Genomic DNA, 19852 nt, shown 5'->3' with positions numbered 1-19852 from the left:
ACTTTTGGAGAAAGTGGGTGTCCATGCAAAATAAAATCCCCAATCTTCTGTTAAAACATCGAAACCTAGAGAAGTGGAAAATTTCAGTTTTTTTTCACTAATCAGTGAACACGAAAACATCTAAAATCATCAAACCAAGAGACCTCGTCGAGACTAATTCAGCGAAACAATCGACGAACCCAGAAAAGATTAATCAGAAAACATACCTATCGTGAATGACTCTTCTTTCTCACGCAGATGGTTTTTCTTGTTCGTTGTGAAAATCGATCAAAAATCAAATCTTCTTCTCAAGCTTTTTTCTTGTTGATGACACGTGTTAAAATCGTCACCACACAAAAAAACACGCTCTTAAGTTACAAAAAGCATACAAAAGTTACAAAAAGTTCACTAAAGTGGAATGGATTGCATTCCAATCTTGCCTATAATGTTGATTATTTTCTGGTTCTCACCACTGATGGTGCTGCTTTGTTATATAAAAAAGACGCTGAGACACTGTCGATCATCACTAGGAGTACACATTACACAACTAATAACAAAGTCATCTCTCCTTGAATTGATTTCTTTTGGGTGATTTAATTTTTGGTTGGACAAACAATTTTTTTTTTTTTTTTTTTTTGTGAAGTTTCCTGTACGTTATTATAAGCAAGACAAAATTTGTGGAAATCGACTATTCAAACGTAAAGACTTTTTTTTAAGTTTTTGCGTTTTAAACTGAAAGAACATTTGGTAGAAAGACTAGTTTATAATGTGAGTCAGTTATTGTCAAAAAAAAAAAAATGTGAGTCAGTCAAGCTGTGTTGGATTTATTACCTTTGTGGAGTAGAATGTATTAGTATTATATGTTTTATAAAAGAGATATGGGGACGAAACCTTTTTATATTTACCATCGCAAGTTCCAGTTTTCCAGTTGAAAGCAGTGCTTTTGAATAAATTTTTTAAATATAAGACGATTTATGTTTACATAGAAGTGTATTTACAAAATTTAGAATTAATAATTAACTGTATATTTTCTTTAATTATAATTTTGAATTTCATGAAATATATATATATATATATAGTATTCTAATAATTATTTTAAAAAAATTTGTATTTTTTTATAAATTTTGTAATTTTTGATAATTATCTTTTTACATTATTAATATTTTTTAAATCAAAATATTTTATTTTTGTTGTAATCAAATTCTTCCTATTAAATATTAACTTTTACACATGTCAAAATATAAGATTGATAATTTAACACATGTCAAAATCTGAATTTGATAATTTGACACATGTCAAAATCCTGTTAATGGCTAACTTTCAAAACCCAACTTTATATAATAAGATATATATTTTTTCTAAAACTTATTTATATTTGTATTCTTTTTTTGTTTGAGGACAAAAAAAACAAACCAACATCACAACAACCAAGGGGCCTGCGTCTTATTTTTTATCCCCAATACTATTGGGCGTTAGCCTTTTCTGGGGTCTTTTCTTTTGCGCAAAATTGATAAAGTCACTGTCGATCATCAAGCACCTAGGAGAGTACACATTACACAACTAATAACAAAGTCATCTCTCCTTTAATTGATTTCTTTTGGGTGATTTAATTTTTTTGGTTGGACAAACACTTTTTACTTTTTTTGGTTGTTATTAAAAGTAAGACAAAATTTGTGGAAATCGACTATTCAAACGTAAAGACTTTTTTTTAAGTCTTTGCGTTTTGAACTGAAAGAACATTTGGTAGAAACACTAGTTTATAATGTGAGTCAGTCAAGCTGTGTTGGATTTATTACCTTTGTGGAGTAGAATGTATTAGTATTATATGTTTATAAAAGAGATATGGGCACGAAACCTTTTTATATTTACCATCACAATTTCCATCTTTCTTCATTAATTTTAAATGAAAGGTTTCGAGAACTCAACGATTATCATTCCTATTTCTCTTTGTTTTATTTTCATATTCATTTATCATTTTGAAGACGTGCATGCGGCTCCTCCTACTAGGCATTTGTGTCGTCCCGAACAAAGGGATGCACTTCTCGCTTTCAAAACCGAGTTTGAGATTGGGAAGCCTAATAGTTATTGTATGGCAAATGGCTTTGAATCTCATCGAAAGACGGAGTCATGGGGTAATAACAGCGACTGCTGTGTTTGGAAGGGTATCAAGTGCAATGCCAGGTCCGGAGATGTGATCGAGCTAGACCTTAGCTGCAGCTTTCTCCATGGCCGGTTTGATGCCAATAGCAGTCTTCAAAACCTTCCTTTTCTAACCACTCTTGACCTTTCATTTAATGCTTTTAATGGTCAAGTCCCGTCTTTGATTGGAAACTTTCCTCATCTCACCACCCTCAACCTTTCTATCAATCAACTTTGGGGTCAAATTCCATCTTCTATTGGAAATCTTTGTCATCTTATAACTCTCCGACTTTCTAGAAATAATTTCAATGGTCAGATTCCATCTTCTATCGGAAAGCTTTCTCAACTCACTTATCTCACCCTTTGCGAAAACAATCTTACTGGCCAAATCCCAGATTCCATTGGAAACCTTCCTCAACTCACCTATCTCGCCCTTTGCGCAAACAATCTCGTTGGTGCAATCCCATCTTCAATTGGAAACCTTTCTCAACTCACCTTTCTCGGCCTTTTTGGTAACAATCTCGTTGGTGAAATCCCATCTTCTTTTGGCAATCTCAACAAGCTGACCGACTTTTTTGCAAGTGGCAATGCTTTCACTGGAACTATCCCTTCTTCTCTCTTCACCATTCCTTCTTTGACTCAAATTTTTTTGAGGGATAACCAACTCAACGGCACTCTTGAGTTTGGGAATACATCTTCTTCACCATCTAACCTAAAATGGTTATACATTGGCAGCAACAACTTCAAAGGGCCAATCCCGAGATCCATTTCCAAATTTGTCAACCTTACGGATCTTGAACTTTCTCATTTCGACACCCAAGGCCGCCCACTTGACTTTAGTATCTTCTTTCCTCTCAAGTCACTCGAAACTCTTAAACTATCCTATTTGAACACCACAACTACGATTAACTTGAACGATATCTTATCATATTCCCAAAGCCTCTCTAAATTAGATCTCTCAGGCAACCATGTTTCAACAATAAACAAGATTTCAGTTTCAAATCCCCCTTCACAGGAGGTAGATTCTTTGCGCTTATCAGGTTGCGGTATCACCGAGTTTCCAGCAGAGCTCCTAAGAACCCAACATGGAATGACGTTTCTAGACATCTCCAACAACAAAATCCAAGGTCAAGTTCCTGCCTGGTTATGGACTCTACCAAAGTTGGAGTATGTGAATCTTTCCAACAACACTTTCATCGGTTTCCAAACATCAAACAAGAAACAAGGACTATCCTCTGTCCGGAAACCATCTATGGTTCACTTGCTTGGCGCCAACAACATCTTCACGGGAAATATTCCTTCTTTCATATGCGAGTTGCATTCTCTAAACACTCTCGATTTATCTGAAAACAACTTTAACGGTTCAATCCCTCCTTGTTTGGGAAATCTCAAGAGTACTCTTTCAGATCTAAACCTTCGGCAGAATAATCTAAGTGGAGGTCTTCCAAAGGATATATTTGAAAGACTAAGGTCGTTTGACGTCGGTCATAACCAACTTGTGGGAAAGCTTCCAAGATCTTTCATCCGTTTCTCTACTCTTGAGGTTTTGAACGTGGAAAGCAACAGAATCAACGACACGTTTCCATTCTGGTTGGGTTCTCTACAAAAGCTGCAAGTTCTTGTCCTTCGCTCCAATGCATTTTATGGACCAATACATCAAGCCTCGTTCCCTCAGTTGCGAATCATCGACATATCACATAATCACTTCGATGGAACTTTGCCATCAGATTACTTTTCGAAGTGGACTGCTATGTCATCACTTGGGACCGACGAAGATCAGTCTTCTGAAAAGTACATGAGAGGTGGATCAGGCTATTACTATGATTCATTGGTTTTGATGAATAAAGGTGTAGAGATGGAGTTAGTACGTATCTTAAAAATCTTAACAGCAATCGACTTTTCGGGAAACAAATTTGAAGGACAAATTCCAAAGTCCATCGGTCTATTGAAAGAGCTTCGTGTGCTTAACTTGGCAAACAATGCATTCACTGGCCGCATCCCTTCATCTATGGGGAACCTGACAGTTCTCGAGTCGTTGGATGTTTCCCAAAACAAGCTTTCAGGAGAAATTCCACAAGAGCTAGGGGAGCTCTCGTTCCTTGCGTACATGGACTTCTCTCATAACAAGCTTTCAGGCCTAGTACCAGGGGGCACTCAGTTTCGGACGCAGCGTTGCTCTTCTTTCGAGGGAAACCTGGGACTTTTCGGCCTTTCTTTTGATGAAATTTGTAGAGATGCTCACACGCCAGCCACAAAAGTATATGAAACGTCGGAATCAGAGGAAGAAGACGAAGAGGTGATTAGTTGGATAGCAGCTGCAATAGGATTCATACCTGGTGTTTTCTGTGGTTTGACGATTGGATACATAATGGTTTCCTACAAACCAAAGCGGTTCATGAATCCTTTCGGCCGAAACAATCGTAGAAGGAGAAGCACTCCAACTCACTAGAGAGGTATTGTTCTGACTTTTAAACGAATTTGTTAGCAAGCATTAAAATAATTAGATGGATAGTTTTTTAAGAAATAGGTACGTAATTGATATCGAAATTTGTGAAATATCTATTTGATCTTTCATTTTCCTATACTACACAAAGACGAAATTAGAAGTTCTATTCTGATGATTAAACTGATGAATTTTAAAAAATGTAAAGATCTCTCTATGGAAGCTTTTTCTGGTTTCTTTCTTACAGATACAATCCTTTGGTGCTTTCAGGTTATCCAAGATAACAACAAGAATGAAGCGTGAAAGAGATAAAGCTCATACTATCTGCATTTTATGTTTTGATTACGTTTAAGAGCTCTCATTGCTTCTCCATTATACAACAAGGATGGAAGCTTGAGGTGCTTGACCAAAACTGGCAAAGATCTCTCTTTCTCGAGTGTCTAGTTAATAATAACTTTCTTAGCGCATTTTGCTTCTGAATAAGTGAACCAGAAGAGCATATACAATCTTTGGAGTGATTTCAATGTCAAACCTTTTTTACAAGAACAATGGAAACGCAACCATATACCGGTTTTTCTGCAACACATTACTGAAACTGAAGCATACCAAGTCAAGGATTAAGAACAAAGGAGGAAAGAGTATTTCTTTAGAGTAACTCTCAAACTCGGAGTCAAAACCATATCCTTATTCTTTATTTTTTTCAGATTTTGTTCAAAAGACAAGAAGTAGCTACGGTAGAGAAGCATTGCAAACTCCAAAAGTTTGTACTTAATTTGACATACCAAGTGCTTAGAAACTTCAACTGCTCCCTTTTAGCCGAAGTATCTCCCTTTTTTATTCAACAAATAAATTTGACAAACAATGAAAGTTTGGAAAATAACAATATTTTACCCCGAGAACAATAATTTATTTGAATTTAAATCAAAATTTTATATTACAAAATTGATACAAATATTTTGAGAAATATATAATTAAATTATAATGAAAGAAAAGTCTCATAAAGATAATATATTTGAATATATTAGCGAAAACATGTAATATAATATGAGAAATTTGTGAAAATATTGGTGTCCATCATTAATCACCAGTAGGGCTAGTGTAGCACACAAACTAACAAAGTTTTCTGAATCTCATTGATATTTTTGCTTTTGGCTGGAATAAAACTTGTCTTGTGAAGTTTCCTGTACGTTATTAACAGTAAGACAAAATGCGTGGAATTTGATTATTCAAATGTAAAGACTCTTTTAAGTCTTTGCATTTTAACGTGAAGAACACTTGGTAGTAGAAAGACTAGTAATAGTGAGTCAGTCAAGCTGTGTTGGATTTATTATCTTTGTGGAATAGAATGTGTTATTATTATTATGTTCTTTTTCAATGTATATAAGACTATTGAAAATGGTGGAGTGGAGCCTAATATGCTGGCTTTCATTGAGGATGTTTATAAAAGTAAAAAAACTGGCAAGATTGTCTACAAGAAGGCTAAGAGGATTGTGGAGACTTTAAAAGAGCAGGTGAATGACCTCCAATCTGAAGAGACACTTGAAGATGGACCGGTTCAATCTAAAGAGCTCTCTTGTTCTGAGATCAACGATTTGGTTCGTAAGGTATGGGAATTTCATTTTCATTCTTAACATGCTTTCTACTATCTTAGATCAACACTTTTATCCTTGACACTTCTTAACTCTTTGATTCTTAACATGATGTTTCCATATTCTTAACATTATGCATGTTGATTCTCAGGCAATACCCAAAAAGAAAGGACACCGATTTGGATTTGGATCTCTTCCAGACCATGAAGAGTTAAATGCTCCCTTCTTACCCACCTTGGATAATGACAAGAAGTTAGAAGAAGCTTACACCCAGATTTCTGAGTTAGTTAAGGAGAAAGAGGAAAATACCAAGACAATCCAATACCTGAAGGATGTCACTGAGAAGCTTCTCAACAAGTTTCCGGACTGTCGTCCACCTGAAGATGAAGATGATGATGAAACTCAAAATTAGAGATGAGTGTTTTAACTTGCTAGTTTTTTGTGGTAGGATGTCCAAAAAAAGGACTAACGGTTAATGTAAGAATCTATTAATGTGGTTTTAGTGACAATAACTTATTTCTACATTTTTAGTATTTTCTGATTTTTAATCAATTTAGCATTTTTTTATTTTTAATTAATTTTCATTTTTTGTATTTTAAATTAATTTGACAATATTTTGGTACTGATATTTTCAGTAATCCGTTGGAAAATAATCGTATCAGTTGGAAAAGTAAACGGTTGTATATCCGTCGGTAATATAGTCTCGACCGTTTTATACTGTCGGTATTTAGTCGGTATTTAGCTAACCGAAATCCGACCGATCCTTAACCAACGAAATTCCAACCAATGTTCGGTCAGAAATTTTCGACCGATTTCTAACCAAATAAATTTGCGACCAACGATTTCCAACCGATTCACTGTCGTCAGTTAATGATTGGAAATGCCTCTTTCTAACCGTTTCCCGACGAATTTGACGGTCGGAAACAGCTATGTTTTCTTGTAGTGGCCTATGAAACCATGTTATTTACCATCTCACAAATTCCAATTTTCTTCATTATTTTTTAATTCAAGAAAATTAAATGAAAGGCTTCTTGAACTCAACGAGTATCATTCCTATTACTCTTTCTTTTATTTTCTTATTTATTTATCATTTTGAAGACGTGTTTACGGCTCCTACTAGGCATTTTTTGTGTCGTCCCGAACAAAGGGATGCACTTCTCAAATTCAAAAACAAGTTTGAGATTGGGGAGCCTAATCCTATTTGTATGGAGTATGGCATTGAATCCCATCGGAAGACGGAGTCATGGGCGAATAACAGTGACTGTTGTAGTTGGGAGGGTATCAAGTGCAATGCCAAGTCGGGATAAGTGGTCGAGCTAGACCTTAGCTGCAGCTTCTCCATGGCCGGTTTCATTCCAATAGCAGTCTTCAAAACCTTCCTTTTCTAACCACTCTTGACCTTTCGTGTAACAATCTTACTGGTCAAATCCCAGATTCCATTGGAAACCTTTCTAATCTTATAAATCTCAGCCTTTCGAGAAATAATTTCACTGGTCGGATTCCATCGTACATTGGAAACCTTTATTAACTCACCTCTCTTGACCTTTGGGATAATCATTTCAGTGGTCGAATTCCATCTTCGATTGGAAAGCTCACTCAACCCATCGATCTCAACCTTTCTCGTAATCAATTTTCTGGTGAAATCCCACGTTCAATTGGAAACCTTGCTCAACTCACCTCTCTCGACCTTTTTGATAACCAATTTTCTGGTGAAATCCCATATTCAATTGGGAACCTTTCTCATCTCACCTCTCTTAGGCTTCGGGGAAACAATCTTGTTGGTGGAATCCTATCTTCTTTTGGCAATCTAAACCACCTGACCTATTTAAATGTTCATAGCAATATGCTCAGTGGAAATCTTCCAATTGTACTACTGAATTTGACAGGGTTGTCATATTTAAATATCTCCTACAATCAGTTCAGTGGCGCGCATCATGCAAGTCACAACGCTTTCACTGGTATTATCCCTTCTTCTCTCTTAACCATTCCTTCTTTGATAGATATTTATTTGAGTGAAAACAAACTCAACGGCATTCTTGAGTTTGAAAATACATCGTCTTCACCATCTAACCTACAATATATATATATATATTTTTTTTTGGTAAAATCTAACCTACAATATTTATCCCTTGGAAGCAACAACTTCAAAGGGCCAATCCCGAGATCCATTTCCTAATTAGTGGGCCGGCCCTGACCTAAAACCAATGAAACAAGGGCTTTAGGCGCCAAAATAGATACAACATTTTGGGGCATCAAAAATAAGAAAACCCTTGTAGTACAGTCGTTGTCTCCCGTTTCTTTAGATGTGGGCAAAAAAAAAATGCTTTAGGCAGCCAACAATGTTGGGCCGACACCCAAGGCCGCCCAGTTGACTTTACTATCTTCTCGCCTCTCAAATCGCTCCACTATTTGAACACCACCACTTCGATTGACTTGAAAGATATCTTATCATATTCCAAAAGCCTCTCTGATTTAGATCTCTCATGCAACCATGTCTCAACAACAAACAAAAGTTCAGTTTCAAATCCCCCTTCACGGTTGACTGAATCTTTGTACTTGTCAGGCTGTGGTATTACCGAGTTTCCAGAGCTCCTAAGAACCCAACATGAAATGATGGTTCTAGACATCTCCAACAATAAAATCCAAGGTCAAGTTCCTAGTTGGTTATGGACTCTACCAAAGTTGGAGTACGTGAATCTTTCCAACAACACTTTCGTCGGCTTTGAACGATTAAAGAAGAAACATGGCCTATCATCTATCTGGAAACCATCTGTGTTGCACTTCCTTGGCTCCAACAACAACTTCACGGGTAATATTCCTTCTTTCATATGCGAGTTGCATTCTCTGAACACTCTCGATTTATCTAACAACAACTTTAACGGTTCAATCCCTCATTGTATGGGAAATCTCAATAGTACTCTTTCACATCTAAACCTTCGTCAAAATAGTCTTAGGGGAGCTCTTCCAAAGCATATACTTGAAAGACTAAGTTCGCTTGATGTCGGTTATAACCAACTTGTGGGAAAGCTTCCAAGATCTTTGAAGAGTTTCTCAATTCTCGAAGTTCTGAACGTGGAAAGCAACAAAATCATGGACAAGTTTTCGTCCTGGTTGAGTTCTCTACAAAAGCTGCAAGTTCTTGTCCTTCGCTCCAATGCATTCCATGGACCAATACATCAAGCGTCGTTCCCTCCGTTGCGAATCATCGACATATCACATAATCACTTCGATGGAACTTTGCCATCAGAGTACTTTTTGAATTGGACTGCTATGTCATCACTTTGGACCGACGAAGAACAGTCTTCAGAAAAGTACATGGGAGATGGATCACACTATTACTATGATTCATTGGTTTTGATGAATAAAGGTGTAAAGATGGAGCTAGTACGTATCCTAACAACCTACACAGCAATCGATTTTTCAGGAAACAAATTTAAAGGAGAGATTCCAAAGTCCATCGATCTATTGAAAGAACTGCATGTGCTCAACTTGTCAAACAATGCTTTCACTGGCAACATCCCTTCATCTATGGGGAACCTCACAGCTCTCGAGTCTTTGGACGTTTCCCAAAACAAGCTTTCAGGAGAAATTCCACAAGAACTAGGGGAGCTCTCGTTCCTTGCGTACATGAACTTCTCTCATAACCAGCTTTCGGGTCTAGTACCAGGGGGCACTCAGTTTCGGACGCAGCGTTGCTCTTCTTTCGAGGACAATATGGATCTTTTTGGACCTTCTCTTAACGAAATTTGTAGAGATACTCACACGCCAGCCACACAATTATATCAAACGCCGGAATCAAAGGAAGAAGACGAAGAAGAAGAGGTGATTAGTTGGATAGCAGATGCGATAGGATTCATACCTGGTATATTCTCTGGTTTGACGATTGGATACATATTGCTTTCCTACAAACAAGAGTGGTTCATGAACCCTTTTAGCCGAAACAATCGTAGAAGCTCCACAACTCACTAGAGAGGTAATGTTCTGATTTCTAAACGAATTTGTTAGCAAGCATTAGAACAATTATGTAGGTGGATAGTTTTTAAATAAATAGGTACGTAATTGATATATAAATTTGTGAGATATCTATTTGATCTTTCATCTTCGTATACAATCCTTAAACTGTTGAATTTTAAGGATGCAAAGACTATCTGTTTGGACTGCTTTGTCTGGTTGCTATCTTACATACATAATCCTTTGGTGTTTGGGATGTCCAAGAAAACAACAACAATGAGGCGTGAGAGAGAAAGCTCATACTATCTGCATTTATGGTTTGATAACGTTTAAGAGCTCTCATATGCCTCACCAAAACTAGCAAAGATCTCTCTTTCTCAAGTGTCTAGTTAATAAATTTCTTAGCGCATTTTACTTGTGAATAAGTGAACCAGAAGAACATGTACAAACTTTGGAATGATTTAAAGCTTTTAGTTTAATGTCAATATAAGTTTCATGTAATAGTTAAAATCAAACCTTTTCATGTCGAAGAGCAATGGAAGTGCGTAAAAAAACTATCATATACCTATTTGTCAGCAAGACATACTGAAACTGAAGCATACCAAGTCAAGGATAAGCAATAAAAGAGGAAAGAGTATTCCTTTAGAGTAACTTTCAAACTCGGAGTCAAATCATTTCCATATTCCTTTTTTTTTCTTCTTCACATATGTTCAAAAGACAAGAAGTAGCTAGAGTTTATTCTTAATTTGAGCTTACCATGAATATGCTTTAAAACTTCCATTGCACCCTTTTAGCCGAAGTATCTCCCTTCTTGATTCAAGCCGCAAGAACCCAAACAAAAGATAAGATATTTTGTACTTGAAGCCAATGTAATATAAGTATCAATTTGTGAGTTTTGCAAAGTATTTTTTTACCAGCTCCATTTTCAAAGTAATCATCCTCTCAGCTTGTTTCATCTGAGTATGCTTCAACTCCTTGACTTCCCGCCAATATCTAGCATAGAAAAACATATTCATAGTAGTTTCAGTAGTGGGTCATAAGCAAAACTGTTTTTTAATATATCCACGAAGGTGGGGGATCCCGTTTCCATCTTGAAATGATCCATATGTCCGATGTCATCAACCACATCTCCTGTAGTGGCGGAAACATAGGAGGATCCACAGGCAGATTTAGCTATACTTCTTTCCTCAAAGTCCCAGGAAATCTTCTCATACTCCCAAGAATAAGGCACCATCGATGACGAAGCTGCTCCCATGTTACTCACAAAGCTCTGGAGACCATCCTTATCCTTAGGGTCCTCTAAAATCTTGTTCAGTCCATCTAGATGGACTTGAAAGGAAGATGCTGCATCCCAATCGATGACTGAATATGTATCCTCAGCAGGATCTTCCTTGCTAATGCTAGATCCTATTCTATTGTTAGCTGTAGTAGAGGTTCCCTTTTGTGTTGGATGGATATTTTGTTAGTGATGATAAGGATTCACTATGACATCTCCACCTTCCTTTGAAGCATTTCTGAAACCTCCACTGTCTTGGCGGAAAGACGGAACTTGAAAAGCAGATGTCCTAGATTCAACACCTTAACATGCTTGAGATGAAGATTTGAACAGATTGCTCCACTTATCAACACGTGTTGCTCCTACGCCACCTACCTGTTCACAAACAAGCATCATTTACAAAAAAGTTCAAGGTTCAAAGGTTGAATAAATTTGCCCCAATAAATCAGCTCATTAACACCTATTTCTTGTTTCTGCTATGATCAATCCAAAGATTATGGTGTAGTCTTGTAGACCATCGCCTCAGAACTCTCAAAGATCCAGGGAACTCAAACCATCGAATTCGTGACCATCGTGTGGCTCCAGATGAAGCAGATGCAAATCACAACTACCAGAATATATGTGGTCCTCGCTCTGACCAGGACCAGGTAACATGTCTTCATTTATGTCTCCAAGGAGTTCATCAATATCAAACAACTCATTAGGATCCCAAAGCTCCTGATCACTCAGCCAAGGCCAACCATAATCTCCAACAGTAAGCAGTAGGTTGCTGTTCCTGTTCCTGTTCCTGCTGCTGCTGTAACTGTAGCTGTAGACGTTTCTGCATCTCTTCTTCTTCCTGCTTTGGTATCTCCTCTTCTTCCTGCTTCGGTCTCTCCTCTTCCTTCATAGCTTCGCCCCAATACTGCTGTTCAAACTCTTTCAACAAATCGTAATTCAGTACGTTATCCACATTTTGATGTCTAACCGCACAGTTGTCCATCCTGGTTTCACCAGACTCTTCCCTAAAATCTAATATCTGGCTATATTGTTTACTTTCACAATCTGTATCTTCCTGCTTCACACAAATATCACCACAAAGAACCGCCTTATTCTCAAAGGTACACACCTCAGACTGACTCGACGTACTAGTAAACTCAGACCCAACACACTCCGGGAAGTTAAGACGAGCCAACGAACCGTACATAACCCTAGCAGCTTCATCATAAGCGGAAGCAGCTTCTTCAGCAGTAGGAAAAGTACCAAGCCAAAGCCTATTCCCTCTATTAGGTTCCCGAATCTCTGCAACCCATTTACCCCAAATCCTTTGTCTAACACCTCTAAAACTACAGTGAGGATTCTCAGGTCCTCCTTTACCTTTCATACAACCTTTCTTAGACCCTTTGGCAGGAACCTTGCGTCTCGGTTTCTCTCCTAGTATAATAATCGAAGCTTCAACAGTCTCGTTGTACTCTTTCCACTTCTTTAACCTATCAGCTACTGTTAAACCATCGGCCCGAGCCCTTGATTTCCTTTTCTTCTGTGTACTACTGGTTCCGGTTTGATCATATATAGCCATCGTCCTCTTAGTCGCAATCACATAATCTACAAGATAGGTTAAAAATAAAATAAAAGTTTCGACTCAGTCTCTTTCTCACAATTCCACAAAAACAGAAAATTTATGGAGTCAAATAGAGAATTTATAGTTATATAGAGAGAGACAAAGAAACAACTTGGGGACCAAGGGTTTATTTACTTGCTCACCAAGTTTTACTTTATTTAATAGAAAAGGAAAAAATCGGAACTGAAAGTTCCTAATTTTGTTTTTGCCGAATCTTCGGGAGCAAGCGAACGATTGTAAAAAGTCACTCTCAAAAAAATTAAAGAAATCTTCTAAAATTAAAATACCCTAAAATTGGAAAAAATCTTCTTTAAAACATCGAAACCTAGAAAAGTGGAAAATTATCAGTTTTTTCACAAATCAGTGAACACGAAACCATCTAAAACCCTAAAATCATCAAACCCAAAGACTAATTTAGCGAAAAAATCGACGAACGCAGAAAATATTAATCAGAAAACATACCTATCGTGAATGACTCCAGGATTTAGAGTCGAGACTCTTCTTTAATGGGGAAAAACAGAAATCTCTTCTTCTTTCTCTTTCTCAGGCAGATGATCTTTGTTGTTCGTTGTTAAAATGAAATCGATCAAAAATCAAATCTTCTTCGGAAGCTTTCTTCGCGTTCTTTCTAGCGTCTCTCCTTTTTTTTTTTTGGGTGAAGATTTTAACTTTTTACCAGAAATAAAAAAAATTAGGAATTGAAGGGGTCGAAGTGGTATTTACAACTTTGTCTAGATATTTCTGATATTTTAATGAGACTAGTAGTAGTGTGACATGACACTGATTAAAACTCGAGCTTTGGATCATAACATAAACCATGACACGTGTTCAAATCGTCACCACAAAAATACACGCTCTTAATACGGGTAAGCAATTGAATCCTTACTAGTTACTATAGTTGATAAAAGCATACAAACACATAAAAGAAACATATTTAAATTCAATAAATAATCCAATTGGAAAATTACTCAAGGTGCAATAATTTAGATGAATTTAAATTGATTTAGATTACAATATACCAATATTTTAAGGAAATTATATTTGAAAATTAATTGTAACCTAATTATTAAGAATTTAAAACAAAAGTTTCATTCTAAAGATTATCCATATCTGAACAAAATCTAATATTTTGAGAAATAAAAAAGGTAGGATACATTATATAGTATTGAGAATATTATTTATATTCTTATTTTATCAATATATTAAAATTTTGAATTATATCCAAAGTTTATTATTAAAATTTTGAAATACAGAAAGCAACATCACAACCAAAGTTTATTATTATTGGGCTCGCTCTTCTTTGTCTCGGAGAGGTGATTTCTCCAAATATTTATACTTTTCTGAGTTCGGTGGCATATGGTCAAATGGGCCTGCATTTTTTTTTATTCCCCTATCTATTAGGCCCTAGCCTTTTCGGATTTTTTTTTGTTTGGCACAAAATTGATACATTCATGTGGGATGGAAAATCTTGTCATCTCAACAATTTTTGAAGTTTCCTAACTGTACGTAATTAATGTGCGGCTCTATCGGTAACATGATTTATTAAAGTTGAGTTGCAGAAAAATATTATAATTTCATCCTAAGCTGTAAATATTATGTGGTAAAAATAACAGTTTGATGTAATAGATCGCTGTAAAAATCTAATTTATTAATTTTATTAAAATTACTGACTGGTAACATTTTTGTGGTAGATGTTGCAGTATGTATTATTTGATTATAATTACTAAAAATATTAGTGAATATATTTCACAAAATTATAAAATAAAAGAAATAAAAATATTTAAATAATAAAATAATTTTAATATACAAAAAGTTAATTAACCTTCTTTTCTACATTGCAAATTAAAAAATTAACTACATGCATGCCATAATATTTACAATCTTATCATATTTAGGTCTATGCCTATTTTCATTTCAAATGATAATAAAAAATAATAATTTAGGAAAAATAAAATAACTAATTTAAAAAGTTATAAAATAAAAGAAAAACAGTAAAAATTATTTTTCTTAATATATGAATTAAATAAAAACAAAATAATTTTTTTTTGTATTATATAACTGAATTTTCGTTTTTTAATTAAAAAAATAGATAACTCAACTTACCACATCTTAGATCATGAAAATTTCAATGATGTTGAATAATCTTTTGAGTTAACAATTTTACAAAGGATATACCTCAAACTTGTACATCAACCATAACACATGATTATTCAAACTCAACTTTAAAAAATTTAGTTTTGTTAGTGATCGGTAACATTTTTAAATAAAATTTGAGTTTAAGTCTATAACTCAACATAAGTCAATAGTAACACATGTTACCTGTCAGAGCAAAAGTCTTTGCGTTTCAACGTAAAGAACACTTGGTAAAAAGACTAGTTACATATATACTGAGTCAGTCAAGCTGTGTTGGACTTATTATATTTGTGGAGTTGAGTGTATTATGATTATGTATATAAAAGAGAGCACGAAAACAGGTTAATTATTTACCAACTCACAATTTCCATGTTTTCTTCATTTTTTTTTTTTTCATTCAAGAAAATTAAAATGAAAGGCTTGTGGAACTCGACGAGTTTCATTCCTAATATTACTCTTCCTTTTATTTTATTTTTCGTTTGTTATTTCGAAGAGGTGCTTGCGGCTCCTCCTACTACTAGGCAGCATATTTTGTGTCGTCCCGAACAAAGGGATGCACTTCTCGCTTTCAAAAACGAGTTTCATATTGGGGAGCCTAATCGTTATTGTCCAAATGATGGTCATCGGAAGACGGAGTCATGGGGGAATAACAGCGACTGTTGTAGTTGGAAGGGTATCAAGTGCAATGCCAAGTCCGGAGAAGTGGTCGAGCTAGACCTTCGCTGCAGCTCTCTCCATGGCCGGTTTCATGCCCATAGCAGTCTTCAAAACCTTCCTTTTCTAACCACTCTTAACCTTTCATATAACGATCTTACTGGCCAAATCCCATATTGGATTGGAAACCTTTCTAATCTAATCAATCTCAGGCTTGCGGGAAATCATTTCAGTGGTCGGATTCTATATTGGATTGGAAACCTTTTTCAACTCACCTCTCTGGACCTTTCTGATAATCAATTTTCTGGTGAAATCCCATATTCAATTGGAAAGCTTTCTCATCTCACCTTTCTCGGCCTTTTGGGAAACAATCTCGTTGGTGAAATCCCATCTTCTATTGGAAATCTAAACAAGCTGACCACATTATTTGTTGATGGCAATAAGCTCAGTGGAAATTTTCCAATTGTACTTCTGAATTTGACAGGGTTGTCAGGTTTATTACTCTCCAACAATCAGTTCAGTGGCGCGCTTCCTCCTAATATCACTTCACTATCAAACTTGGGATTTTTGGATGCAAGTCACAATGATTTCACTGGAGGTATCCCTTCTTCTCTCTTCACCATTCCTTCTTTGACTGTATTTTTTTCCGATTATAACCAACTCAACGACACTCTTGAGTTTGGTAATATTTCTTCACCATCTAACCTAGAATGGTTATCCCTTGGAAGCAACAACTTCAAAGGGCCAATCCCGAGATCCATTTCCAAATTAGTCAACCTTTTGAGACTTGACCTTTCTTATTTCGATACCCAAGGCCACCCAGTTGACTTTAATATCTTCTCGCATCTCAAGTCACTCAAATATCTTGACCTACCCAATTTGAACACCGCTACAATTGACTTGAATGATATCTTATCATATTCCAAAAGCCTCTATCATTTAGATCTCTCACGCAACCATGTTTCAACAACAAACAAAATTTCAGTTTCAAATCCCCGTTCACGGTTGATTGAATCTTTGCGCTTATCAGGCTGCGGTATCACCGTGTTTCCAGAGCTCATAAGAACCCAACATGAAATGAGGTTTCTAGACATCTCCAACAATAAAATCGAAGGTCAAGTTCCTGGCTGGTTATGGACTCTACCAAATTTGACGTATGTGAATCTTTCCAACAACACTTTCATCGATTTCAGAGGATATATTTGAAAGTCTAAGGTCGCTTGATCTCGGTCATAACCAACTTGTGGGAAAGCTTCCAATATCTTTGAATCGTTTCTCTACTCTTGAAGTTTTGAATGTAGAAAGCAACAGAATCAACGACACGTTTCCTTTCTGGTTGGGTTCTCTACAAAAGCTAAGAGTTCTTGTCCTTCGCTCCAATGCATTCCATGGACCGATACATCAAGCCTCCTTCCCTCAGTTGCGAATCATCGACATATCACATAATCACTTCGATGGAACTTTGCCATCAGAGTACTTTTCTAAGTGGACTGTTATGTCATCACTTGAAAGAGACGAAGATCGGTCAAATGAAAATTACATGGGATCAAGCTATTACAATGATTCAATGGTTTTGATGAATAAAGGTGTAGAGATGGAGCTGGTACGTATCCTTCAAATCTTAACAGCAATCGATTTTTCGGGAAACAAATTTGAAGGAAAGATTCCAAAGTCCATCGGTCTATTGAAAGAGCTTCATGTGCTCAACTTGTCAAACAATGCATTCACTGGCCGCATCCCTTCATCTATGGGGAACCTGAAAGCTCTCGAGTCCCTGGACATTTCCCAAAACAAGCTTTCAGGGGAAATTCCACAAGAGCTAGGAGAGCTCTCATTCCTTGCGTATATGAACTTCTCTCATAACAAGCTTACAGGCCTAGTTCCAGGGGGCACTCAGTTTCGAACGCAGCCTTGCTCTTCTTTCGAGGGAAATCTGAGACTTTTTGGCCCTTCTTTTGACGAAGTTTGCAGAGATATTCACACGCCATCATCGCATCAACAGTATGAAACGCTGGAACCAAAGGAAGAAGACGAAGAAGAAGAGGTGATTAGTTGGATAGCAGCTGCAATAGGATTCATACCTGGTATTTCTTTCGGGTTTACGATTGGATACATATTGCTTTCCTACAAACCAAAGTGGTGGTTCATGAACCCTTTCGGTCGAAACAATCGTAGAAGGAGAAGCACTCCAACTCACTAGAGACGTAATGTTCTGACTTCTAAACGAGTTTGTTAGTAAGCATTAGAATAATTCGGTGGATAATATTTCAAAAATATGTCCGTAGTTGATACCGAATTTTGTGAAATATCTCTTTGATCTTTCATTTTCGTATACTACAACCAGAAGTTCTATTCTGATGATTAAACTTACGAATTTGAAGAATGTAAAGATCTCTCTGTGTTTGGACTTCACATGGAAGCTTTTTCTGGTTGCTAATCCTTTGGTGCTTTCAGGGTGTCCACGATCAACAAGAATGAAGCATGAGAGAGAGATGAAGGTCATCTATGATTTGATAACGTTTAGGAGCTCTCGTTGCTTCTCCATTATTCAAGTGTCTAGTTAATAAATTTCTTAGCGCATTTTGCTTGTGAATAAGTGAACCAGAAGAACATGTACGATCTCTGGAATGTTTTAAAGCTTTTAGTTTAAATGTCTATTTAAGTTTCATGTGATAGTTAAAATCAAACCTTTTTACAAGAACAATGGAAGTGAGCTAAAAGAAAAAACCAACCATCTACAGGTTTTTCTGCAATCTATACTAAAACTGAAGCATACTATACGTCAAGGATTAAGAACAAAAGAGGAAAGAGTATTCCTTTAGAGTAACTCTCAAACTCGGAGTCAAACCAAATCCATATTCTTTATTTTTTCACAATTTTGTTCAAAAGACAAGAAGTAGCTAGAGAAGCATTACAAACTCTTAAGAGTTTAACTTCCATTGCTCCCTTTTAGCCGAAGTATCTCCCTTCTTGATTCAAGCTGCAAGACGGTGGGGGATCCCGTTTCCATCTTGAATTGATCCATACGTCCGATGTCATCAACCGCATCTCCTGTATTGGCGGAAACATAGGAGGATCCGCAAGGAGATTTAGCTATACTTCTTTCCTCAAAGTCCCAGGAAATCTTCTCATCCTCCCAAGGATTAGGCACCATCGATGAAGACGCTGCTCCCATGTTACCCACAACAAAGCTCCGGAGACCATCCTTATCCTTAGGGTCCTCTAAAATCTTGTTCAGTCCATCTAGATGGACTTGAAAGGAAGATGCTGCATCCCAATCGATGACTGAATATGTATCCTCAGCAGGATCTTCCTTGCTAATGCTAGATCCTATTCTATTGTTAGCTGTAGTAGAGGTTCCCTTTTGTGTTGGATGGATATTTTGTTGATGATGATAAGGATTCACTTTGACATCTTCACCATCCTTTGAAGCATTTCTGAAACCTCCACTGTCTTGGCGGAAAGACGGAACTTGAGAAGCAGATGTCGAAGATTCAACACCGTTACATGCTCGAGATGAATGTTCATCTGAAGGTTTGAACAGATTGCTCCACTTATCAACACGTGTTGCTCCTGCCTCGCCTATCTGTGCAAGAGAAGATGCGGGAATTGGCTTTCTGGGTGTTGGTACAACATCTCTGGATGTCGATGGTGCCCTTACAGATGGTGATGGTGAAAACAAACGGAGCAGCTTGTTTGTCTGACCTCGGTCTAGTTCAAACCAAAACATCTTTTCATCCTTGTAGTTCTCCGAAATTACTGGGCTGAACTTTTCTTCAGGCAAGGGCTCACACCGCACTCGGACTCGGACCTTTACCTGTGCCAAATATTTGCAGAACGAGATACATTTCAATTTAGAAGACATTTGGGTAAATCAGTTAAAGGAAGCGTTCTGTAGTAAGTAAAGGTACCTGAGCAGGAAACGGACTTGGATCAGTCCCATTTGGAGACCAAGCTTTGGGATCAATGTTAAGTTTTCCTTCACTAGCAGCTTCAAAGATGCCGTGAACAGGAACAGCGTCAAACTAGGATCAATGTTCTTGATATAAGCCATGTGAGAGGGACTGGTAAACCTGTTCACAAATTAA

At 36.7% G+C, this 19852-nt stretch overlaps 6 protein-coding genes across 6 annotated transcripts in view; 2 read left to right on the top strand and 4 right to left on the bottom strand.

Annotated features, from left to right (window-relative positions):
• The window catches only part of LOC104764825 (dehydration-responsive element-binding protein 2B-like), a 9678-nt gene extending 9376 nt beyond the window's left edge, over positions 1–302 (bottom strand). The window contains exon 1 of the mRNA XM_010488424.2: positions 207–302. The gene's annotated coding sequence lies outside the window, so the exon portion shown is untranslated. The remainder of the gene's footprint in view (positions 1–206) is intronic.
• The window catches only part of LOC104767444, a 22786-nt gene extending 2934 nt beyond the window's left edge, over positions 1–19852 (bottom strand). Inside the window, exon 1 of the mRNA XM_019241148.1 lies at positions 19808–19852. Within this exon, the coding sequence (XP_019096693.1) occupies positions 19808–19818 (11 nt within the window). The 5' untranslated portion in view covers positions 19819–19852. The remainder of the gene's footprint in view (positions 1–19807) is intronic.
• Positions 3023–5365, top strand: LOC104764827 (receptor-like protein 12). Its single transcript, XM_010488427.2, has 2 exons — positions 3023–4571; positions 4832–5365. The coding sequence occupies exon 1, from the start codon at positions 3209–3211 to the stop codon at positions 4565–4567; it is 1359 nt and encodes a 452-aa protein (XP_010486729.2). The 5' UTR covers positions 3023–3208; the 3' UTR covers positions 4568–4571; positions 4832–5365.
• On the top strand, positions 5669–6676 carry LOC104764828. Its single transcript, XM_010488429.2, has 2 exons — positions 5669–6165; positions 6302–6676. The coding sequence occupies exons 1-2, from the start codon at positions 5923–5925 to the stop codon at positions 6560–6562; spliced, it is 504 nt and encodes a 167-aa protein (XP_010486731.1). The 5' UTR covers positions 5669–5922; the 3' UTR covers positions 6563–6676.
• On the bottom strand, positions 10863–13640 carry LOC104764829 (dehydration-responsive element-binding protein 2B-like). Its single transcript, XM_019241149.1, has 4 exons — positions 13440–13640; positions 12181–12961; positions 11016–12146; positions 10863–10908 (listed from the first exon to the last, which is right to left on the bottom strand). Exons 2-3 carry the CDS (start codon positions 12933–12935, stop codon positions 11909–11911), a joined length of 993 nt encoding a protein of 330 aa, XP_019096694.1. The 5' UTR covers positions 12936–12961; positions 13440–13640; the 3' UTR covers positions 10863–10908; positions 11016–11908.
• Positions 16008–16387, bottom strand: LOC109130756. The gene is given in 2 exon segments (XM_019240757.1): positions 16008–16049; positions 16112–16387. Coding segments are annotated over 2 exon segments (318 nt in total).

This window comes from Camelina sativa, chromosome 19 (assembly GCF_000633955.1).
Source record: "Camelina sativa cultivar DH55 chromosome 19, Cs, whole genome shotgun sequence".
Lineage (NCBI taxonomy): Eukaryota > Viridiplantae > Streptophyta > Magnoliopsida > Brassicales > Brassicaceae > Camelina > Camelina sativa.
The sequence above is the reverse complement of the archived record's forward strand: the minus strand, read 5'-3'. Positions and strand labels throughout refer to the sequence as shown.